The 27,238-nt window shown below is 35.3% G+C and overlaps 1 protein-coding gene across 1 annotated transcript in view; it reads right to left on the bottom strand.

The window, feature by feature from the left end:
- Window positions 1-16,630, bottom strand: part of LOC143246384 (uncharacterized) — a 69,202-nt gene extending 52,572 nt beyond the window's left edge. Inside the window, exon 1 of the mRNA XM_076492991.1 lies at window positions 16,472-16,630. Within this exon, the coding sequence (XP_076349106.1) occupies window positions 16,472-16,521 (50 nt within the window). The 5' untranslated portion in view covers window positions 16,522-16,630. The remainder of the gene's footprint in view (window positions 1-16,471) is intronic.
- Between the last annotated feature and the right edge of the window lie 10,608 nt (window positions 16,631-27,238).

The raw sequence follows: 27,238 nt of genomic DNA, 5'->3' as shown, positions 1-27,238 counted from the left end.
AAAATAGATGCGATTTATTATATCTTCTCAGCGAAACTTACACGTCTATTGAATTCATATTTTATGAATATATAAACTGATAATATGATAATAAAATAAAAACAGGATACGGGAGATCATGTTTAATACACGACTAGTTTATGAACAGACAAACCACAAACATTTGTAAAGTAAGAGCTAATTAATGTAACATGACATAAACAGGCACCAGACAAACCTCATAAAAATTTGTAAAGTAAGAGCTAATTAATGTAACATGGCATAAATAGGCACCAGACAAACGATATAAAAATTTGTAAAGTAAGAGCTAATTAATGTAACATGACATAAACAGGCACCAGACAAACCACATAAAAATTTGTAAAGTAAGAGCTAATTAATGTAACATGACATAAACAGGCATCACACAAACCACATAAAAATTTGTAATGTAAGAGCTAATTAATGTAACATGATATAAACAGGCACCAGACAAACCACATAAAAATTTGTAAAGTAAGAGCTAATTAATGTAACATGACATAAACAGGCACCAGACAAACCACATAAAAATTTGTAAAGTAAGAGCTAATTAATGTAACATGACATAAACAGGCATCAGACAAACCACATAAAAATTTGTAAAGTAAGAGCTAATTAATGTAACATGACATAAACAGGCACCAGACAAACTACATAAAAATTTGTAAAGTTAGAGCTAATTAATGTAACATGACATAAACAGGCACCAGACAAACCACATAAAAATTTGTAAAGTAAGAGCTAATTAATGTAACATGACATAAACAGGCACCAGAAAAACGGCTGCATGTGCAAAGTAGGCCAGAAAATTAAAGTTGAAAATATATTACAGGACTCTTTTAAATACTGGGTTCACTAACCGAAGTCAAGAGAAGTTTTCAGAGTTAAGGTCATAAGGAGTGGAGGAAACTAAAGTTTCGAAAAACAGGGAACGAGGTAGCCCACAAACCCAAAACTGAAAGAGGTAAGTAGGACCTAAATGTTGCAGAACAAGCTTGCCTAATGTTTAACTAGATGGGAGCTAAAAAGTGCACTTGATGATAAAAATGTCATGATTATATACAAAACAAATATTCCATGTTATATAGATAACCAAACAGTCGATCATAAACACGTATGTAAACACCTTGTTTCACAAATTTAATTATATTTGAACTATTTATACTTAGATCATAGCGCCTGGCCTGTCAGAACCTGATAAAGGACTCGTGAGGTAGGAAAGTTTTATTTTGAATTTCGCGCAAAGCTACTCGAGGTCTACCTGCGCTAGCCGTCCCTAATTTTGCAGTGTAGGAGTAGAGGGAAGGCAGCTAGTCATCACCACCCGCCGCCAACTCTGGTCTATTCTTTTATCAACGAATAGTGGGATTGATCGCAAAATTATAACGCCTCCACGGCTGAAAGTGCAGCATATTTGGTGTGACGGGAAGTCGAACCAAAGATCCTTAGATTACGAGTGGAGTGTCTTGACCACCTGGCCATGCCGGGCCAATTTGTTTGGGCGACCCTCAGAACTACACTTTATAAATGAGTCAAATATAGTTCATTACTATTAGATAACTACACAAACACAAGTGATGGCACCATAATACACAGAATCTTAATTCTGATATGTATAATAAAGTAATGACAACGATTTATTTGTAATGCTTTAAATTATTTATATTTTTTAAAATAGCTGTTGCCATAGAGACAGTTGCAAACATAGGCTTTTTAATGAGACATTCAGTTTTTGATTATTAGTTTTATTCATTACTTGGTAGGATGGGTCAGATGCGCCCATATATAACTGACGATGTGCTACTTTGGGCAAATATAAAGTGATTGAGATCTTGAGGAGTATTAAAATCGAATCGGGTACAAGTGCACCAGACGCTTAGTGGCGCACAAAAATTTAACTAAGAAAAAGGAAATAAACAAGAAAAATAAATTTTATAAAGACAAGATGGGATCGGTATATACGTAATCTTAGTAGCTATTTACATAAAATATTTTAATGCTACAAAAAGTGTTGAAACAAGAAAGTCAAAACTACAAATACAGAGTTATTTAAAATATTTTTAAAACATGTTTCTCTACTTTGTCTCAGACGAACATAATTACCGTGATTTGTCAAAATAGGGATACAATTTTTAAACTGTGAGTAACTGAGTTGTTGTAGCTTTTGACTTTCTTGCTTTAAATACTTTTTGTAGTATTAAAACTTTGATATTACTATAGCTAACGAAGGTACATGTATATCTAACCCTACTTTGTCTTTATTAAGTTAAAAAATTATTATACATGTGTGATTACAATGCTGCATTTATTTGCTTTGGGCCCGGCATGGCCAGGTGGTTAAGGAACTCGACTCGTAATCTGAGGGTCGCGGGTTCGAAGCCACGTCACACCAAACATGCTCGCCCTTTCGGCCGTGGGAGCGTTATAATGTGACGATCAATCCCACTATTCGTTGGTAAAAGAGTAGCCCAAAGTTGACGGTGGGTGGTGATGACTAGCTGCCTTTCTTCTAATCTTACACTGCTAAATTAGGGACGGCTAGCGCAGATAGCCCCCGTGTAGCTTTGCGCGAAATTCAAAACAAAAAACAAACAATTATTTGCTTTGTTTGTCGTTCATTATGGCGGATAGCAACAATAACTATGGCTCAGGCGCCATGAAAAAAACAAAACAAAACTCTAGTGTTGCTCATTTATAATGTAGTTTTATTTATTCGTATTGTAGCAAATGTTCTACTGCAATTAAACTGTGAATTTATCCAATGTATGCTTTGAATTATTACACAAGTTTCTACCGCGTGTTACACTTAAAAAGAAAAGTTAATGTTGGAGATGAAATTAAAGCCAAGAGAAGAAAAAGTAATTTTTTTCTCAAACAGGTAGAATTTAAATAAAGAGAAACCTCACATCTATAGTAATTTAACTACAAGTATATTAATAACCTACAAATGAATATCAGTTTATATCGGCTGTCAACAAGGAAAACATTTGACTTTCTTCTTTCAGACTCTCTTTATAAACATTTAAAACGTGTTTTTTCATGTTATTACCTCGCTATCTATGAAATAACTTCGTAAATATCGAACAATAATGTGTGTTCATATAGTTGAAGAATTAACCGTTTAATGCAGTTTTTATATGAAAATCTCTGGGTCACTATTTTATCATTTAAAATTGGAATACACAAGTGTTGAAGCACCCAACGTGTTGTTCGAATGGCTTGTTTTACAAAGAACTGCAGAAGAAGTTATCTCCTTGTTGCTCAACGGTAAATTTATGTACTTTCAAACTATATATACTTACACACTTTATATATATAATCCAGGGTTCAATTTCCCTTGAAGGATAGAAATAAAAAAGTCCACTGTATGGCTTTGCGCTAACAAAAAAAGGTCTGTTATTTTAAACCTCAGTGTCAAAGACCGACTGTTCAATGACTGATTTACAAATTACCTGTAAATGACCTTTTTTAAAAGTTGAACTTCTTATTCAGTGTCAAGAGTTTAATTCTGCGCATGCCTAGTATATAATGAATGGTTACCGCACTTCTTTCCCATTTTTATAACGATATTAAATTTGTAATGTATAGAACAAGCTTTGAATTAGGTATATATAATTATCATTTTGGAAAGTTCATGCCATAAATGATTTGGTTTGCTTTGTTTCTGGTTTGGTTTTTGAATTTCGCGCAAAGCTACACGAGGGCTATCTGCGGCAGCCGTCCCTAATTTTGCAGTGTAAGACTAGAAGAAAGACAGCTAGTCATCACTCCACCGCCAGCTCTTGGGCTACTCTTTTACTAACGAATAGTGAAATTAACCAAAACATTATATAGATTTCACAGCTGAAGAGGGTTGGACGGGGATTCGAACCCGTGACCTTCAGATTACGAGTCGAGCGCCGTAACCATCAGACTACGTCGGCCATATATTATTGTAAAGACTCTAAGTCAGGGCCTGAAAACACGCACACACACATATATATAAAAGTTTCGCCCAGGTACTAATGACAGTTTGAGAATCGTCTCCAAACATTAATGGTTATTTAATATTATACAAAAGTACGTGCGATGGATCAAGTTTGTTCGAATATGTTATTGTACATTACTGGGCAGGCAGAATCGTAAGTTGTTATTACCTTTGTTGTAAACAAACTAGGTCAGCGGGTCTTATTTAAGAATGTTGACTTAACCACAGACTCTTTATCTCGGTATCGGGTTATCTTGAGAATGCTATCACACCAGCTAGTAATTCGAGATCGGTGGCGAACACAAATTTTAGCACTGGTTTAGCAGGTCTCCAAAAAAGATTGAAACTGTGATGTTCAATTTTTTAAAACACATTTTTTTAGTTTCAAAAGACTGATAAAACATTCTAAGCTTAATCGACCCAGATATGATATTTTCTGAACCTAAATATATATTTTTACGAAGCAAGAACCGCTTCTCAGTTGGCTTCAAAAACTGGCACCTAACAGGTGAATCAACCCCAACTAGTACAACTATAAGAGCTTGAATAACAACTTATCAATCCGGCCAGTGTGTCTAGGATACACACGGCGACTAATGGCGTTGACCGCAGTTTTGTAGAGTATGTTGCTTTCAATACTACATGACCTTGGTCCGAATGATATGCTTCGTGATTTCGTATTTTCAGGTGTTTCGTTTCAGTAAGTTGAACCGTTGTGAAACAAACAGTTGCCATTATCTGCTTCTTGACATAATACTCACTAATGGTGAAGCAATTATCACGTGAAACTTACACAACATAAGTTTTAAAAGTTGCAATTCAGCCACATAAAATACATGCATTTACTTTGATTGTTTCTCATTACGTTCTAGACACTCTTGACGAGAGTATGAATGCAGCGTCCTTGCAACTTCTTAGTTACCCCTACATCAAACCATGGATACTTATACATGGTTGATGTGAAACTGTGAAACGACAATGGGTGAAAGACTCAATTCCCAAGGATATTCCTTTGGCACAGACGTAACAAATAATAGATATGAACGATGAATTGCTGGTATTTTATATTTTTTGCCCAAAAGGAAACTAGTGGGCGTGAATTAAAAATATATAGAAAACTGGTGAATATGAATATTGTGAACAAACTTCTCCAACTAACAATTATTTAATATAAATTTCGGTTTTATTAGCGCTAGTTAGGTGCATTTAATCACTTAACTTAGAGTTAGTCGTATTAACAATTTGTTCAACACTTTTGTACCAATTATTTACCCCACACACACACAAAGTCATGGTATCTAACACTGATGATTAAACAAAATGGATTTTACACTAATGTTTTCTCCTAAAATTATAATTTAAAAACTCTAAATGTTGTCCACATAACTGACGCTATATTTACACTAATTTATAATTTAGAGCTTATATAATTAATGTAGGAGAAACACTCCTTTAGCCTTTTGTGCCTTATACGGAAGTCCACAACTTATGAGAAGAAATAATCAGTGATGACGAGAAACCCACTTGTTGAGAAAATTTATATGCAAAAACGGCTCGTTTGGAAACGTTGTTCGCTCTTCTATGTAAAAGTGTTTTCTCAGCCCAAACGAGCCGTTTTTGCATATAAATTATGAGAAGAAAGATTTGCATTAAACCCTGTCAAGATTACTGGCGGATGGTTGATAACCCTAGTCTCTGAAGCGCCATCTTTTTTGGGACTTATTTACTTATGTATCATTTTGTAGTCGAAATGTACATCAACGTTATAACTAAGTATTAAAGTGAGCGAGGTATGTAAATAAATGGATGTTTCAATAGAAAGTTTAAGACTCTTTTAGCAATAAAAGTTTTTCGGAATAATAAAATACCGACATCAGCCATGGCAATGATTCCTTGTAATTCTTGCGCCGAAAAATTACATAGCGTGTGAATAGCTCAAACATACACATGAATGACATAACTACTACACCTAGTGGCACAACGAAACACTATCAAAAAAGGTAATATATGAAATAGCGCTAATACGAAACATTGATAGAAGAAGGCGTAACGAAAATAAAGGTCCCAACCTATATAAATAATAAAAATAAAAATATTTTAAAAAACAAACAACAAAAACGTACATAGACCTTTCTTCAATACTGTTCCACAAAAGTTTCAGGGTAAATAAAATTTGTTTTACGTATAGGAAATAGGAATGATTTTTAAGCATGATCAAACTCTTTTGGTGTCCATAAAAAACTAATTGAAAAGTGTCTGATTCGTTTGTTTCCTATACTTGCGCAAATATACTCAAGGGCTACTTGAATATTTCTAATTTTGAACTGATAAACCAGCGAAAAGTCAGCTAATCAGTCACAATTACCGCCTAATCTTGGGCTCTTCTAAACGAATAATCGATCTGTTTATTACTCCTATAACATGCGTCTGGCCTCAAGTGCAGTGGGCGATTTTTTAAATTTTTATTTTGCAGCGACATTTATCTTCATGGAACTAGAACATCTCTAGATTAAACTCTGGAGACAGCGATGAATAAAATTAAAATCTAGTACATTCTAACGAAGTAGGAAAATCTAAGTTTCTTTAATGGAAACTGATTTCTTTCTAACAGACTACTTTCTATAAATAGTTCACTAATATAGTAATACGAGGTACATATGATCAGTGTAGTTAAACACTACTAGAATATATCATATCATCCCATAAGTAATGTCCGAAAATTTAGTACAGAAAGTGCATCATCATTTATGTCTTTGTAAAAGGCTTTAATGGCTAAAATGCTAGTAGGACGTATTTATAAATGTTCAGAAAAATAAAATAACCCAACTCCACTTTTTCAGATCATTAATCAAATAAATCCTTATGAAGATGGATGTGTCTGAGAAGCACATTAGGCATATAATGCTTTACGAATTTTAAAAAGGTAATAGTGCGGCAGAAACTACACGAAACATTCAAGGTGTTTCTGGTGTGGAGTCTGTCAATGAAAGAAAATGTCAAAGTTCAGATCAGGGGACTACAACTTAAATGGTGCGTTACGTTCAGGTCGTCCTGTTGAGTTTAATGATGACTTGCTGCTGGCTGCACATGATGAAGATTTGCTATAACAGTTGAAGAACTAGCAAAGAAGCTTAATTCAACCCATTCAACAGTTCACGGTTATCTGCAACAGCTAGGAAAAATATCAAAACTTGGAAAATTAGTTCCTGATTTGACAGAAGCCAACCTTAGAGCAAAAGTGGACATTTGCACTTCTCTGGACTCTCATGAACGTAACTAATCTTTTTTGGACAGGTTAGTGACTGGAGATGAAAAATGGATATTTTATAAAAATGTTAAGCGCCGCAGACAATAGCTCAGTGCAGGTAAACTGGCTAAAGTACAGCCAAAATGGACCACCACCCTATGAAACTCTTGTTAAGCGTTTGGTGGGATATTGTTGGTGTGATCCACTTTGAGTTGCTGCCACTCTGTATAACTATTACAACAGACATCTATTACCAACAGTTAGAGCGCTTGAATGTTGCACTGAAAGAAAAGAAGCCTGCTTTGACCAGTTGTAAAAATGTTGTGTTACACCAGGATAATGCACGACCCCATATCGCAAGGACCACATCTGTGAAGACTGAAAAGCTAGACTGGGAAAAACTTCCACATCTTCCTTATTCTCCAGACCTTGCCCCATCTGATTATCGTGTATTCCAAAGTTTGCAGAATTATTTTGATAAAAAAGAGGTTGGAACACATGAAGATGTCAAAACTACCCTCTCTATATTATTTCCCTTCAAACCCCAAGAATTTTATACAAGTGGCATTCAGAAGCTTATGAATCGTTTGTAGGAAGTGATTAATAATAATGGAACATACATTATTGATTAAATAACATTAAAACTGTTTGAAATCCTTTCTCTTTTGCTGAACCTAAAATCGGACATCACAAGAGAAAAAACATTTGCTTTGATAAAATTTAATACAGTACTCGCTCGAATATGTAAATTATGTAACTAAACGTCGACAGTAAAGATAGCTAGAAAAATCACTCATTTTTAAAGTATTTAAAATTTCTGATGAATTGATGGCTATTTAACTCAATTGCCATTGTCTGTGAGATACAGAAATTGACAATCATGTCCACCATATACAACTGTTTTCGAACAAATTCTACAGTGATTTAACGTATTTTATTAAAACGATTCTGGAACATCACAAGGACATTACAGTCTATGTCGCCACGTCCGGTCAGACTGTGTTTGACAGTTTCACATCTTGATAATAATCATGCAATGCCGTTTCTATTTTGAGAGGCTCTGTTGTTATGCTGTCATGTCCAAAGCACACTCCTCCTACTTGGTGGCTTCTCACAAGCTGTCCAGCATACGAGCCCGACTAATTCCCAGCGTTAAGAGTTCGATAGCACAGAAATTCATAGGCTTTATGTCCGGCGAGTTGATCGGGATGCTTTCCCTTTCTCATTCTTCAGCTGCTTGAGGTATGCGACGTTTGAACAATATCTTGTGGAAGCAACTTGCTTACATGTGACTTGTTTCATCTTGTAGACAGAGTCCACTTTTGATTGTATTGCGTACGTTTAACTGGAGCACATAAATGACATTTTTTGCACTCATGGATTTTTCACCTGTTACAAAACTTTGCACTTTGTTTAAAAGGGCTAGACTGCGATTTGTCTCAGGTCTCTGTCTGGATGGTCTATACTTCTTTGATAACTAAAGCTGTTAAGTACGAGGGATATCCTTGTCCTGGAAATTATAAATTTTCGATCAGAACGCATCTTTTTTTTTTTTTAATTTGAGGTTATGAATACTGTACGCTGGAAAGGGCTGTTTACTTACCCTTCTCAAAAGTAATCAATCTTAAGTAACATCACACTACATTCGAAACGCCAAGCATTTCAAAATGTAGTTCTGATACATTCCATTCCACCGTGATTTGATGTCCGCTGTGGTTTTATATGACTCGCTAACTTGCACGTTTGTCAGTTATTTTAATATAAGAAACTCAGTCTTGCCCCTGTAACTTCCATTACCTGGGTTTGTTCACACAAGACTATCAAGTGACTACGAGGTCTGTTCAAAAAATACGCGGACTGTTTGAGTTGCGCGGCTCCAGTTGGTTCCAGGGAAATCCGCTTGGTGTCGCTAGGTTCGCACAGATCAGCTGATTACGACGCCATTTTCTGATTGCAGATATCTTCATTTGTGTATTAGCTACGCGGTTTTAAGTGAAGTGCGATTTTTTCGTTTGGCGGATTTCAGAATGAATGACCTGAAGAAGCAACGACTTGCTGTGAAATTTTGTGTAAAACTTGGAAAATCTGCGACTGAAACTTTTGCTATGCTTAACACGGCTTACGGTGATGTTGCTATGAAGCGTACGGCATGTTTCAAGTGGCATGAACGTTTTAAGGATGGTCGACAATCCATTGAAGATGATGAGCGTCCTGCACGTCCTTCCACGTCAACTGACGACCCACACGTCGACAAAATCAACACCCTGGTGCGGGCAAATCGACGTCTGACTGTCAGGGAGCTTGCTAAAGAGTGTGGGATATCAGTTGGATCTTGTTACGAGATTTTGACCGAAAAATTGAGGATGCATCGCGTTGCTGAGAAATTTGTGCCTCATAACTCGTGAGTTTTTGGCCAAACACTCGATCACTGTTCTTCTCCACCCTCTCTACTCACCCGACCTTGCTCCTTGCGATTTTTTCTTGTTCCCCAAACTCAAAAGACCCTTGAAAGGAAGAATATTTGAGACGATTCCCGAGATTAAGGCAAATGCGACGAAGGAGCTGGAGGACATTACAAAAGAAGCGTACCAGGACTGTTTCAACAAGTGGAAACACCGTTGGAATAAGTGTGTGCGTTGGGTAGGAGAGTACTTTGAAGGGGTCCCAGACCTGTAACTTTTAAATAAAGTAAATTTTGTTTTATGACGTCAGTCCGCGTATTTTTGAACAGCCCTCGTATTTTTTTCAAGAACTGACCTGATTAATCTTGCCTGTTGACTATTTCGACCTAGTCTAATTCTGTGATATCATGTTTTAAACAGGTGGTCATATTTTGGGCGATAGAGTTTTCTTAAATTACTAACAGAAGTATAAACAATGACTATAACAATAAACTGTGAATCGTTAGGAAGCATAATATATTACAAACCTCGTATGCATGTATGAAGTTATTCACTTGCCTGAATGTAACATGAAATAATAAGATGCACAGATTAACATAGTTTGGCTGTGTTTGTTTATATAAGGATTCTACTCCCTGCATAGTCAACTAAAACAAATTTGTTAATATATATCAATTCATGTAAAGTTTAAAAACGCTGCTTGTTTACAAAGTAATTTACATAGCCCTAAACTGTCGACACAGATATGTACTCTTTATATTTTTCCGTATTTTGTGGTTCTAATGTCATCGTACCCATTTTTTAGATCAACAAGGTCATTGTATATAAATTTGATGTTTAATGTCAGGTAAATAAAAAGCTTTGTGGAATGGAGTAAATAATAAAATAGGAAAAAAATGAAACAAAAAAACTTTCTTCAGAACCCATACAACACTATACCAGAACTCTGGTGTGTGTTTTTTTTCAAGTTGTGCCTAATACGTTGAAAAGCAGTGCTAGTTATAAACGATTCATTTCATCACCAGATCTTATTCGTTTCGGATCGTTTTATATATTGTTCCTCCTCAAACGGAGGCCCAGCATGGCCAGATAGTTAGGGTGCTCGACTCGTAATCTGAGGGTCGCGGGTTCGAACCCCCGTCGCACCAAACATGCTCGCCCTTTCAGCCGTGGGGGCGTTATGATGTGACGGTCAATCCCACTATTCGTTGGTAAAAGAGTAGCCCAAGAGTTGGCGGTGGGTGGAGATGACTAGATGTCTTCCCTCTAGTCTTACACTGCTAAATTAGGGACAGCTAGCGCAGATAGTCCTCGTAAAGCTTTGTACGAAATTCAAACCAAACCAATCCTCTTCAATACTTCCCAGTGGCACAGCGGGATGTCTGCGGACTCACACCGCTAGAAACCGAGTTTCAATACCCGCAGTGAGCAAAGCACTGGTAGCCCATTGTGTAGCTTTGTGCTAAATTCCTAACAATCAATCAGTCAATCAAACCTTTTTACAATAAAAAATATATTCAGTGAACTACTTCTGTCACTAATTAACGCTAAAAGAGAAAAACGTTTTTTGTTTGTTTGAAGTTAACCACAAAACTACAAGTTGGACTATTTTTCCTCTGCATATTAAAGGCTTCGAAACTCGATCTCTAGCGATATGAGTCCAGAGACATGCCGCTGTGCCACTAGTGGGACAAAGGATAAGCATCTTTACAACATAAAGAATGATGCTTTATAGCACATGAGTTCAGAGTTTCCCGAATTTGCTTTAAACCTAAATTTAATATGAATCTAAATACCAAACTTATTAACGATACTGCAATTCAATTGCTTTCATAGTGGAAATTATTATAAGTCTTAGTGTTTTTGTTTTTTTAGTTTAATGAATAATATTTTAATAGGTGAATGAGAAGAATATTGGATAGTTTTTATTTGTGTAATGAAATGCATTTGCAGTTTTTAAACGTCATCGGTTATGGTCAGAGAGACGTGAAAGTCCTTTAAACAATGGTTTTGTATGCTAAAATAAACATATGTTTAACTTCATAAGTGTACAAATCTTATCATAATGTATTTAATAAAATTCTCTCAGAAATAGGCAAAAAAAATTTGCCTATATTTAAAGTGAATAAAAAAGACAGGTTTTTGTATCTCTAAGCGTAGCTGCTCCCTACCCCTTTAAGTGGCACAGCGTGGGGCCTGCAAAGTTACAATCTGAAAGCTGGGTTTCCACACCCGTTATTCTATTCGTATTTTTTAAATTATGTTTAACAGGATTTTCGTTTCTTTGTGTAACGCAAGATATTTCCTGATACAAGAGAATGAAATAAATTTAATGGAGTCTATTCTTTTCTTAGACAAATGTGTAATTTAAGATAATACAGATCCATTCTAAATGAAAGTAAACAAGAAATAAAACGCTGTAATGACGATGAACTAGCGGCACGTGCTGCAACCGAGGATACGCTCTATTCATCGCTACGAACTTGCGGAACTTTCTTCACACCAGTAAAGTTACTTGAAAGAGTGTTCCGAACCGTACTCAGTAAGTGAGTAGTGTAAAAGGAACAGTGACATCACCTTGGTATCAAAGAAAGTGTACTAATGCACTCTGGGCTTAAAATATTTGCCCACAATGCAGGATATCTTTCGCAAACATTTTTATTTCCGCTTTTGTCTGTTAAACCATTGATACAATAATTATTTTTTTCCACACACACAACGAAAGATGTTCCTAGAAATAAACATTGGACTGTTATTACAACCCCACCTAACGACGTGCACAGATTCAGTTTATTTAGCCTCTGTCTCTCAAAAAATATAAAAGTATAATGACAGATCATAAAAAAAAACTTTAGAGTCATTAATAAATATATGAAAAATATCAAAACGTGAAATAAAAATGCTTTCATAGCTTATTTCCATACACACACACACCCACAAAACCGGAAAGGAAGTATTCAAAATGTACGTAATATTTTTCTAGAAACTATTAACGGTACAATAAAACATCCACAGTTTTGTCAGATCAAACACTAAGCGTTTCTGTCCCAAAATATTGATTTTTGAAAATTCTTGTAAATAAGTTTCTAAGACCTTGCATTCAAAACGTTAAATATCTGCAACTTTATCAGTTTCTGCATAAATTTTATAAAGTACCTTAAATTAATCATAACTGTATGTCATGAATTATTTTTTATCTGTATTTTCATAACGTATAAGAAAATAACAGCCCATTTTTTTAATGTAAACCATATCCGTACACTAGGAAATATACCTCAATGGCGCCACACCCTTATCACTGCGGGATGGTTTACTGTTTGCTTAGGTTTTAACAAATTTTTGGTGAGAAGACCGGCTTATACGTTCCATTGTGATTAATAAATAGCCCATGCGTTGCAAAGCGCCCTCACCTTTACAGGAAGTAACATAACACTGGGGTTTCCGGCTATCACTGACCTTCATTTCAAGAAATAAAACCAGTTCAGGAAACGATGAGAGCAGTCTTAACCTAAAAAAGAACCAGATGGCGTACCCTGCTTACCTATATTAACGAGTTTACAAAACGTTTATATGATGTAACAGGACACCAAACCGATCGCCATCTGTAATTTGTAATTATGGTAAAGCTACTAAAGATAATGGGCCGACATGGCCAGGTGGGTTAAGGCGTTTGACTCGTAATCTGAGGGTCGCGGGTTCAAATTCCTGGCGCACCAAACATGCTCCCACTTTTAGCCGTGGGGGCGTTATAATGTTACGATCACTCCCACTATTCGTTGGTAAAAGACTAGCCCAAGAGTTGGCGGTGGGTGGTGCTGACTAGCTGCCTTCCCTCTAGTTTTACACTGCTAAATTAGGGACGGCTAGCGCAGATAGCCCTCGTGTAGCTTCGCGTGAAATAAAACAAACAAACAAACTAACTAAAGACGATTCCCGACGTTACTAATTTTGAACTTCTGACAAGATAACCAGTCAGCAGCAATCTGCCATCCATTTTACGGAACTAACTGTTATTCTTATAATGCACTTACAGCTTAAAGTACGAGAAATATTTTGTGGTGCCGTACAGATTTGAAGCCGGCTTGCAAAATCCAACATCTAAACATTTATATCCAGGAGACAACTCTTGACCCTGCATTAATTTAAAAATTAGCAGTGAACTTTAATTTAAAAAAGACGAAAGTATAGGGGATGGTTATTTGCGAGAAGCCGGTGACTCAGCAGTAAGCTTGGGATCTTATAACTCTAAAATAGGGATTTCATTCCTGCACTGTGCAACAAATAATTATTTTCGAAATGCTGTCTTATCATACCACTACTCTTCAACGCAATGATGAAGTTTATACTAGACTAGTAGATATTCATTGAAACATTTCAATGGTAATTTTTCCTAAAAATACTGATAAATGAATATACAATATGCAGTCAAACCAACCCCTCGGATCAGAGTGTGAATGCAATATGATTGTCTAGTGGGCTGTTTACAACCGTAGTTTTACATTCCATATGTTATTTCAATCAGGAAAATTTCATTGCATTTGTTTTTAAGGAAATAATAGTGATTGCAATGCGTTGTCGTTTCTACAAGAAGTGTCGAAGATAGATGTTTACTTCAAATCAATGTATTCGATACGATTCAATAAAATCACGCATGTATATAATATCAACCTGAAATATATATATAAAGAATAACATCAAAAAGTATATACTCAGACATGTTCCTTCTATGTGTTTCTTTCCTTCGTGCTACTGTCTTTGTAATATTTCTTTCAGTTCGTCTACGGTTTAAGTCCCGTTTTTATCGTAAATTTCCACCGTCAAAAGAAACATTGTTGTTCATAGTAAGTTTTTTCTCAGATTGATCACTCAGTACTTGGGAATACCGGCAGATTAATACTGATATGAAATTTGAGGAATTGCAAATTTTATATATTTTTCCTACAACGTTAGTAAAACGCTTTAGTCTCTAGCATTTCAGGTAGATGTCAGTTGCCATAATTTGATCACAGTTTAAAATTTGAAATGCAAAGCTCACACAATTCTAGAATGTTCCAACTATGTCAGTTACAAACTTATATTAATTGCGTTGCGTATTTTTCAGTCTATTTATATGTGTATTGTGAGTTTATTAGGGACTGATTATTCTGTAATTTAAAACCTAACATTTTAACATATTTTAGCATTAAAAATGTCTGTTGTGCATAAAATGGAGATTTTTTATGTAAGTGAACACGATTAATCTCAACAACTTTTATTTCAAATACTGAATTTTACAGACTAAAGTGGAACTAAAGTGTTGTGTTTTGTTTATGGCTTGAAAATATTTATGGTTATTATATTTTTAAAAAAATATGCAACGTAATTTGTTTCATTATAATGTGTTTTGTTTATGGCTTGAAAATTTATGGTTATAATATAATTAACCAAAGGTTGGGATTTGCTGTTTTTAACGCAGTCCTTCCTCATTATTTTGTTTATTCATTTAGCTTCATTCGGATGTAATTATTTAATTTCACTGTATATATATATATATAGTGTTCGTGTATGTATCTGTTCCTTATATGTTTCCACATTTCTTGATCAATCAGCACCAAACTTGACATGAGGAAGATCGTGAGGGGTGTTGGACCCCCAATCTATTTTTTATTAATAGAATTATTGAAAATACTAGTGATACATCGATGTATTTTTATTATAGTTTTAATGCTTATTATGGTAAGATAAAAAATATAAACACAAACTTCTATCCTTTATTACAAACGAGTTTTTATTGCATCCATCTAACAGAAAGGTAATACAGCTAATATTTATGTAGTCTTATTAGGGATATGCTCCGTTTTAAAAATATAACTGCTACTTACTGAGAAAAATAAGTCTATGTAGCAATACAAAGAAAGTTAAGATAATGGTCAGTTACTGAACACAGTGAGTCTACGTAATAACGGTGTAGTGATATAACTAAGATAATTGTTACACACTGAAAAGAATAGGTCTGCGAAATCATATTGTAGCGATGTTATCCAAGTAACTCTTAATTACTGGAAAACGTGGTTTTATGTGATAATACTCTAATAATATTATAAGATAAATCTTACTTACTGAAAGAATGGGTCTGTGTAATAGTACTGCAGTAATGTTATTGATGTAACTATTACCTACTAGAAACTGGCACTAGAATTCTGGGTGACAACACTAGTGTTATTAAGATAAGTGTTCTTACGTTAAAACGACTTAATTATCTCTCGTTTTACGATCAAAGTCAAATTACTCCGTATATTGTTGGATGGAAATTTGATATATCAATAGAATATTTGTGTTTTGTACTTATTAAGACCATCTTTCAACTACTGACCAGGGAAGGGGGCAGTTTCAGCAACACTCTATTACCCCTATCTACGGTAAAGTACTGACTGTCACGCTTATAACGCACTCATAGTTTAAAGTATGGGGAATATTTTGTGCTACCGCACACATTTGAACTCATCTTACCAGCCCCCAAATCCAAAGTTATATTACAAGGCTAACCCTCACCGTTAATTAGACACTATTGTCACATGCACAACTATACTACATGGCATTGCTAATTAATTATGGCTGGGGAGCTGAACGAGATATAGGGGTTAGTTTCACCTTGTTAGAATCATAATGACAAAATTAAAAACGTCTTGTTGTATCGTTTTCGATTTAGCCCCAAGAAACCTACATCAGTGCCACACTCACTCTTTATCTCTGTATAAAATGTTCGTGATTATAAATCTAACAGATAACTGTTGTTCCGAACCTTCGTAAACAAAAAAATCATCTCTTTTGAAAGTATAGAGAAAGTCTACTTACAAATAACCTTCTAGGTGATTGTTCCATCTCCAAATGACGTCCCTGACCATGGTTAATGGTGACAAGGTCGAAGAACGAGCTAACGATTACCAACTGAGGGCTGAACGTACGCCGGGCCTACTGTTCAGATTCTCAACAAACCTGTCTCCTTACATAAACATCCTTTTCTTCTGATTCGTTGTAACCACGTGTAGTGTCGGCTTAATACACGCGACTACCTGTGATTTACCACGTGACCACGCTTGTAGTTCCATTCTACGAGTTAACCAGATTTCTTCTGTGTGTTGCAAGCAACACTAGAATATTACACATGGATTACCACTCGAAGCTTGTCAACTGTTTTTAAAAAAGCGAGTACCTAGTAGAAGCCAATGTAATGCATGAGTGGGTACCGTAAAAGTCAACTTGCAACGTCAGCTTCGTCTGGTACGCATATAAGATTCCCGTGACAAGTCTTGAATGTAAAGTTAGCAATATTAACATAGTTAATCAGAGGTCAACGTTTCACATATGGAATCGTGCACAGTTACTTACCAAAACAAGCAGAACAACACGAGCCATTTTATTCGAAATTCAAATTTAATAACACAACTAACTTAAAACAACATTCAGAACTCCACCTCTTCTGATATTTAACATTTCGCTCCAGAGTTTATTCAGGGGAATCATGCAGCGAATCAGGTATAAAGTGAAACGTTAAACATTAAAACGAAGATGTTCAATCATTATCTTGCTTCACTCCTGGCAACAATACGCTAATTAACAATGAAAGAAAAGTGACGTCATGTGAGATAAAAGTGTAAGTTCAGAATAAAATATCTTTCAGACAGATTAGTTCACCCCAGATTTATTATTCATTTATATCTATCTACCTGATTTATGCATTGACATTTCTCCAGAGGTCGCGACCTTCATTATTTACTCTAGTAACCTTTGCGATAATTCTAGTAAAGTTACTAATCGTCACTAGGTGACTAATGAAGAAGAACTGGTGAAAACAAACTTTGGTTCTAAGTATCTCTCAACTAATTTAAGACATTTCCTTCTGTTATTAGTCGAATACAAAATGCTAAAAAAACAAAACATTTAACTGAGTTGCCACGGAAACCAAGAAGAGCTCATTTAGAATAAATAAGGGGGATTCATTAATAGTGGAACTAAGTCGAGACCTTTTTAGTGGTAAGGTGTTATTTGTTAAGGTTCATGTAGAATAGCGGACATACAGTCTGTGATAGCATTGTGTTCAGTGGCCCATCTCTCCCTCTGGCGAGGAGAAGCAAGGTTGTATGTTCTCCGTGGGTACAGGTACAGTTGCTACAGAACATTGACTTGTGATTAACGATTGGTTTTGAATACTTCACGAACAAAGTTAAGTTGCAACTAAAACAACAATAACAACAAAAAATTAAGCACTCGATGTTTCTACGTTACATTATCCTCAAACTATAAATATTCATAGAACAAGCTTAACATTTCATCACTGATCTAACAAGATTAACAAAACTGCAATCGTCAGCAGTTTGTTTTGAACTTCGCACAAATCTACATGAGAACTATCTGCGCTACTTATCCATGATTTAGCAGTTAAAGACTAGAGGGAGTTTGTATGTGTTTTCTTATAGCAAAGCCACATTGGGCTATTTGCTGAGTCCACCGAGGGGAAGACTAGAGGGAAGGCAGTTAGTCAACACCACCCACCGCCAATTACTAGGCTACTCTTTTACCAACAAATAGTGGAATTGATCGTCACATTATAATGTCCCACAGTTGAAAGGGCGAGCATATTTGGTGTGACAAGACTTCGAACCCGCGACCCTCAGATTACGAGTTGATCGTTCTAAGGCACTCTGTATACAGAAAATAAATAATTAGACGTATCGTATAGATTAAGAACAATGATACGTGTGATTCTCATAGTACGTAAAAGGGCTTATAATGCTAAAAATCTGGGTTCGGTACCCTCAGCGACGCTGTGTAATTTTGTATTTGATCACGACGTAAGGTAAACTAAATACTAGGTAAATAATCGATTGAAATTATTTCTTTCTTTACTACAAAACTTCCTTATACTTCCAAATAGAGTTTATTCTGAAAAAAAAAACACTTTGATAGATACAGGTAATTAAAATGTAAAAATAGTTCTTATTTTAATTGCTGTTAAAAGAAGCAATTTATTTATTTATTTTCGTAGTATATTTATAATGGTGCTGATGAGTCTGATATGTTTAAAGTTATTGTACAATACCAGTGATTTTGTCTGCACAGAACTTGAAACTTGTTATTTCATTCAAGAGTCGTTTGCCATCTTGGTTTTGAAGTCCTGCTCTTACTGTATCATTGCTCAAAGTGTGCATCAATAATGTCACGATGTGGTGTCACAACAAGTCAGTTCCACACGTTCTTACAAGGTCAATGACTTTCTAATCAGTTTAACAAAATATGAAAAATACAGACAGACAGACACACAAACATGACTTATCAAATCACAGTAATGGCAGGATTGAGAGACATGATAGTCGCGCGCGACTTTTGCCTCATCATGTATAATAAAATATTCATTCAGGTTTACATCATCCTGCATAATGACATTTCAACTATATTTTGAATCGCCACTATAACAATGTATTTACTATGGATAGCCACTATAACAACGTAGTCACTATGTTTTGAATCGCCACTGTAACAATGTATTTACTATGGATAACCACTATAACAACGTAGTCACTATGTTTTGAATCGCCACTGTAACAATGTATTTACTATGGATAACCACTATAACAACGTAGTCACTATGTTTTGAATCGCCACTGTAACAATGTATTTACTATGGATAACCACTATAACAACGTAGTCACTATGTTTTGAATCGCCACTGTAACAATGTATTTACTATGGATAACCACTATAACAACGTAGTCACTATGTTTTGAATCGCCACTGTAACAATGTATTTACTATGGATAGCCACTATAACAACGTAGTCACTATGTTTTGAATCGCCACTGTAACAATGTATTTACTATGGATAACCACTATAACAACGTAGTCACTATGTTTTGAATCGCCACTGTAACAATGTATTTACTATGGATAGCCACTATAACAACGTAGTCACTATGTTTTGAATCGCCACTGTAACAATGTATTTACTATGGATAACCACTATAACAACGTAGTCACTATGTTTTGAATCGCCACTGTAACAATGTATTTACTATGGATAGCCACTATAACAACGTAGTCACTATGTTTTGAATCGCCACTGTAACAATGTATTTACTATGGATAGCCACTATAACAACGTAGTCACTATGTTTTGAATCGCCACTGTAACAATGTATTTACTATGGATAGCCACTATAACAACGTAGTCACTATGTTTTGAATCGCCACTGTAACAATGTATTTACTATGGATAACCACTATAACAACGTAGTCACTATGTTTTGAATCGCCACTGTAGCAATGTATTTACTATGGATAACCACTATAACAACGTAGTCACTATGTTTTGAATCGCCACTATAACAATGTATTTACTATGGATAGCCACTATAACAACGTAGTCACTATGTTTTGAATCGCCACTGTAACAATGTATTTACTATGGATAGCCACTATAACAACGTAGTCACTATGTTTTGAATCGCCACTGTAACAATGTATTTACTATGGATAACCACTATAACAACGTAGTCACTATGTTTTGAATCGCCACTGTAACAATGTATTTACTATGGATAACCACTACAACAACGTAGTCACTATGTTTTGAATCGCCACTGTAACAATGTATTTACTATGGATAGCCACTATAACAACGTAGTCACTATGTTTTGAATCGCCACTGTAACAATGTATTTACTATGCTATGGATAGCTACAATAACAACGTATTCACTATGTTTTGCACGGCGTCTATAACAAAATATTAAAAATGTTTTTCATCGTCTTCTATATCCCCCTTTGTCTCAGCGGTAAGCGCGAGGGCTTATAACGATATAATTTACGATTGAGTCCTACGATATGCACATCAAACGTGGTCCATGGTACAGTTTCGTTTCCGATGGCTCAGTGAAAAATCTACAAGATTACGATTCTTTAAAAAAAAAACGGGTTTCGATACCCCTGGTGAGTAGAGTACAGATAGTTCATTGTGTAGCTTTGTGCTTAAAATAATTAACCAGCCAAACGCCCTTTAGAATTTCATCATCTTTTGAGCCACCCTATATAATAATGTATTAATTGGATTTTATATTGCCATCTATATTAACGTTTTCATTAGATTTTATATTGCCCTCTATAAAGCGAATATATTATAGAAGAATATCCTCTTTATTCATTACACCAGTTGAGACCTTTGAAACTTGCCCACTGAAAACAAATAAAAGTATCATGAGCTACGATAGTGGTTCACAATAAGGATCGCAATAAATTGCAAAAAAAAAAACAACAAAAACTTTAATAGAGCGTTTGTGAGAAAAATAACTTTAAACAGTAAATATTCAGTTCAAACAGCCCTTTAAAACCTGTGCTGTTGGCTGGCTATGCACATAAAAATGGACCACAAAAAGCACACATGTTAGACTAACACAAAAAACCGCTCAAAACGGCCCGTTTGTAATTTTTATTATTATTTTCTTGCTAGCCTACAACAAACACTGCTTGGTATATTGTACTCGGACTTCTTGAAGAATATTGAATAAAATACTGCTTAGGTTATAGGAGTATTGAATAGTCGGTTTGTTTGTTTTTATATGTTTTACATAAACTAAAAATATCACAATTCTTGTGTAAACAATATTATCATTAGCCCTTGAGGTTAGCTCTTTTACAAATATTGAGTGTTCCTTTAAAAAACTTAAGTACAGAGTGAAACAGGAATTACAAGCTAATAATAAATAAACATCATATATTTGTAACGTTTAAATACTCGACGTCATGTACACCGTACTATCGATAGCTTTAGGGAGCCAGCTTCTATGTAATGTATGTTTATTTGTTTGTTTTCAATTTCGCCCAAAGCTACACGAGGGCTATCTGCGCTAGCCGTCCCTAATTTAACAGTGTAAGATTAGAGGGAGGCAGCTAGTCATCACCACCCATCGCCAACTCTTGAGCTACTCTTTTATTAACGAATAGTAGGATTGACCGTCACTTTATAATGCCCCCACGGTTGAAAGGACGAACATGTTTGGTGCAACGGGGATTCGATCCCGCGATTCTCGAATTACGAGTCGAGTGCCTTAACCACCTGGCCATGCCGGGCCTATCATGAAGTGAAGGGGTAAAAAAAATCAGTACACATATTATATTTTATTGCACACATTCGTATAAAAAGTATTTTAAAAAATACGAAGGTTTACTTAATGACGTTTTAGCTGTGTAAGTTTTAGTTGAAAAGACCGCTTTTCTCTACTGGTAACATTTTATACGTGCTTAGTTGGGGCTATGTGTTAGTCTAGGTATATACTTATCCAGTATTAGACATTATATATATATATATATAATTTAGCTACACAGATGTTATAAGTACTTATATATTCTCAAACAAATCTCTGTAACAATCTCCAGCTGCAACTTAACATTTTGCGTTCCTTACTAATGCGATCAAACAGTCAGTAGCTATAGTAAATCATCATGAACCGTTTCATATAGCTGCTAGCTATGTTTGTTATCATTACAGTGCATAAAGTTATCTATTATATCAATTAATTCTTTGCTCACAGTTAAGCATAAAAAAGTCACCAAATAAAATAAATAACAAGTTAGAAATTTAAAAACGTGTAAATAACAATAGGCAAAACAAAAAGTAAACAAAGTAAGCTGTACTGTGGATATTATTTATTTATTATTTATTCAAACTAGGAAAAAAAACTATTTTGGGACCACATTGTTACCAAGAATTACATTTCATGGAGTCAAACTAGAGATTTATAGCTTGAGTAAATAATGTATACAGTATTTCCAGCCTTGTTTCACATTCCAAATTCTTTGTTTACTGTGTTGACTGTCATACCAAACATGGAAACTGAAAATTTCTTTAATGTTTACTAACTTATCATGTGGTTGTACAAATTAATTTTCTGCAAACTGAAACGATTATCTCCGCTTGATCACTACTACATTACTCTTATGCTGCTTAGTTAACTTACCTCAGTGAAAGTCAAATAATCTTAATATACAAACTTTAGGATTTATATTTATTTGGTGAAAGTTTTCGTACTTCATACGTTAGAGACAAACACGAACAGTGTCAGATCAATTGGTTCATGTGAAGTTCTAAATTACCTAATGCGCAGTTTAGAAGTGATTATTTCTGTCTTCTAATAAACTACAAGTGAAAATTTCTTGCTGATTAAGAGGTAGAAAGTATTTTCACTGGACGTTTACAATATATGCGAACGCACACAACACAACTTGAATATGGCTTAATGTCACCTTCTCACGTACACAGTTAAAACACTGTTCACCAGTGTTTTAAAACAATAACGACATTCGTTGCAATTAGTACTGGGAACAAAACATCGTGCACGCATCCAGAAAGATTCTGGTAATACGAGCTTTGTTTCACGTGGCTAATGTCTTCGGATTATGGAATTATTGTAACTGGTCTTTCTGCATTGATATGCGCGGAAAGTTAATAAAAGATTTTATAATACCACGTTTATTGGTAAAGTGTATGAAACTTTTCAGATAACATATGGTCATGAAAATTTCACAAGTTGTTTTTTTTTTTTTTTTACTTAAGTTAACATGAAAATGCTTTTTTACTAAACCAGATAGTTTCAGTGGTAGAGCCAGAATATTACTTTCATGGCTGTTCGAATAATTTTACTGTGTATTTTCACGTGCTTTAGGATAACATTAGACTTGGCATTTAACCAATCGAAACAAGCATATTCGAGGACGGGTTTTAAAAACCAGTGCATATTTGATTTAATGTTCACTCTATCAAGACTCATTGTGAACAACCTTCAACTTCACATGTGTTTGGAATCACGAAATGCACCAGAAAATCTAGTAGTCGGTCACGTGGAGTGAACGTCATGTGAAATGAGAATGATTGCAGGCTTAGTTTTGTCTTTATGAAGGGTGGCTACAGTATTTCTAGCAGAGTTTTCATGGGGTTTAACGTTATGTAAAATGATAATGTTTACAGGTTTGTCTTGAATGTTAAGAAAGATAACTACAGTTGTTATAGCAGGGTTTGCATGGGGCTAAACGTTATGTCAAGTTAAAATGAATGTAGGCTTATCTTGGGTGTTATGAAATGTGATTACAGTAGTTTCAGCTGAAGTGAGGTTTAGTCCATACCGTGCAACAAAAAGCAACGCTTTCTGCAAATCGAAACCCATGGGTGTTAAAAGTATCGCATAAATCCTTGTTATTTACCCAATGATTGAGCAAAGAACTCAAAAATCCTGAGGAATACCAGTATCAGAAGTAAAAGTAACAGTCTAACACTGACAATAGCAGGCCCGGTATGGCCAGGTGGTTAAGGCACTCAACTCGTAACCTGAGGGTCGCGGGTTCGGACCCCCGTCACACCAAACATGCCCTTTCAGCCGTGGGGACGTTATAGTGCGACGGTCAATCCCGCTATTTGCTGGTAAAAAAATACCCTAAGAGTTGGCGGTAGATGGTGATGACTAGGTGCCTCCCTCTAGTCTTACACCGCTAAATTAGGGACGGCTAGCGCAGATAACCCTCGTGTAGCTTTGCGCGAAATTCAAAACAAATCTAACCAAACCAACAATAGGTTGCATGATACGTAGAAAGTTACATATTCGTTTTACTAGATGATTAGGTAAGTTAAATTTTGCCAATTTATATCTAGGACCTATGAGCCACACAGTGTTTCATGTACTTCTGTTTTTTAACGTTTCTGGAAACTCTCACCATAAAAAAAGAAAGTTTTGAAACGAACAAACAAATGAATGAACTCAGAGTCCGAGGGATATATGTATATAGGGTAAAAATGAAACGATTACGTATCGCATTGTTACACACTTTGGTATCTGGGTGCTGGATACGCAAGTTGTTTTTAATTTTCTCGCGTCTGTACTGACTGAAAGACACTTCAACCGACAAAGTATCAGTTGTGTAACTTATGTGGATACGAGTAAACTAGCTAGACAGTATTTGTTTTGAACAATGTGTTTCTCTACCTTTATGATGATTACAAACAACCTGTCTTCTTTAATAAGGGACATAGAACATGTTCGTTCTCAGTAGTAAAATTATCCTTAAAAAGTACACTAACACTCACCTTCGTCTTACACCGAACGTAGTAGTAAGTTCTCCACAAATTAACCGTATCTCTTCAAGCACTATTGAAATCAAAAAGCAAAGAAATGCAATAAACTATAATAGAACTCGGTAACCAACTTCTTAAAAAGAACTGTTGCTCTACTTAGAATTAAAAAAGAACCGATACTGAGTTCCAGTGAGTACCAGCTATAGTTTACTTCTGCACGTTTGTTTGTAGTTAAGTACAAAGCCAAATAATGAGCTATCTGTGCTGTGCCAATCACGGTTATCGAAACATGATTTTTAGCGTTATAAGTCCGCAAACCTACCTCTGTACCAGTGGGGGCCTTCTGCACATGCAATATCTGATTTCGAAAAGCACGATTCAACAGAGCGTAAAATCAAAAGAAATACACACCGCTTCAACAGAACCATAAGTTGATTAGTTTTTCACCTATGTTTAGTGCATTAAACTGAACGTACATGATACACAGAAAAGTGTATCAGCACTCCCATAATCGGTTGTCACACGCTGACTATAGTTTATGCAACGTAACTACGAATGGTGCTTATTAACAATAGCCTGCTTTCTTGTTCACCTTATTTAACATAAAATGCGAAAATTTTAAAATCCAAAGTTCAGACACAGTTAACCCTTATTTAGAACTGCTGGTTAGAAAAAGTGCAATCACCCAGTAGCTACTCCGCCATTTTTAATCAAGTAGCGGGATTGATTGTCACTTTTATAACGTGTCTATAAGTTGAAAATACTAATGCTTAGAAAAAAAATCAAAAAACCTTATGTAACATGCTACGTTTAAGGTTGACGTCATTATAATATAAAATCTCACACAAAGAGCGTTGAATTAGAGACAATGAATCTTGAAAAACGCATAAAAGCCAATTCCACAAATTTATATCAGCATTCAACTTGTGCCATATTTAAAAACACTCAACAGAGGGCTGAACAAGTCTCGTCAAGCCTTGATCTGAGAAGTTGCAGGTGGAACGAGCCAGCAGCATTAATATACAAGAACTTGTTGTCAGGTTTATGTGAAACGTGTCATCGACCACTAGCAGATTGTATGGGGGCCGTCTTCTTATATCTTCATCAAGAATGCAAGAACAACGACTCTCAAGCATGAAGGTCAAGAAAAGCGAGTCTGATGAATCACAGAAATCAATGTATTTTAAATTAAACGTGTCTCAGTTGCATACACGTCCTTACCACTGCTCTAGTGCAAATCTTTTAGTTTTACACGTTCAAGTACAGAAGATACTGCAAATAAAATAGTATTTCTTAATTGTAAATAAAGTTTTCATTGCTTATTGTCTATTCCTTGTTACTGGAGTTTGATTTGAATTTTGCGCAAAGCTACACGAGGGCCATCTGCGCTAGCTGTCCCTAATTTACTAGTGTAAGACTAGAGGGAAGGCAGCTAGTCATCAGTACCCACCGCCAGCTCTTGTGTTACTCTTTTACCAACGAATAATGGGATTGACTGAACATTATGATGCCCCCACGGCTGAAAGGGCGAGCATGTTTGGTGGGACGGAGATTCGAACCCGCGACCCTTGGTTTACGAGTCGAGTGCCTTAACTGCTTGGTCTTGCCGGCTCATTCCTTATCATAACACTATTGTTTGTGTCTGCCGGATCATTCCTTATCATAACACTATTGTTTGTATTTGTTTGTAGCAAGTTTTCAACATACTTTTCCAATAAGCTATATTGGTCTGTAAGAAAAGATTAAAAGCAAGAATCTGGGAAAAAACAAACTAAGGACATGTCATTGATTTAGGGATGAATAATTCACTGATTTTTAGATGTTTTTTATTTTTCATTAGTTTATTTTTATACTATTAACAACTCGTTTTTTACACCCCAATATTTGCGTTCATCTTTGTAAATCATATTGTTTCATATCAATATTTTTAATATATTTTTAACGGTTTCCTGTGGCAAATTGTAAAAAGAGAGGTTTTATTTTTTGTAGCATAAGTGCTGGTACAGCGGTAAGTCTACGGATTTACAACGCTAAAATCAGCGGTTCGATTCCCTTCGGTGGATTCAGCAGATAGTCCGATGTAGCTTTGCTATAAGATAACATATACAGAAGTGCTACGACTTTTTAGTATTTGTATTGTTTTGAGTTACAGCTTTGACAGACACATTTACTAAATTGTGATTTTTACAGGTTTTCTTTGTTTGTTTGTTATTTGGCTCAAAGCTACACAAAGAGTTATCTGTGTTCTACCTATCAAAACTCCTTTGTAGCGTTGTAAGTCCACAGACATACTGCTATGCCACTAAGGGACTTTTTTGCCATTCATGGACATCCTAGCTAAAAATATTATATAAGATTGGAGAAATGGAACAACAAAACGTTTTGGTATTCAGATGATGAATAGTTTAATTATAAGTCAATTAGCTCTCGATAACATCACTTGTTTATATATTTTTCCATAAACAAGTAATCTTCTGTAAACAAATCACACCCAGTGGTTCAAGGGGT

Source organism: Tachypleus tridentatus, chromosome 3 (assembly GCF_004210375.1).
Source record: "Tachypleus tridentatus isolate NWPU-2018 chromosome 3, ASM421037v1, whole genome shotgun sequence".
Lineage (NCBI taxonomy): Eukaryota > Metazoa > Arthropoda > Merostomata > Xiphosura > Limulidae > Tachypleus > Tachypleus tridentatus.
This window is presented reverse-complemented; position numbering and strand designations above follow the sequence as displayed.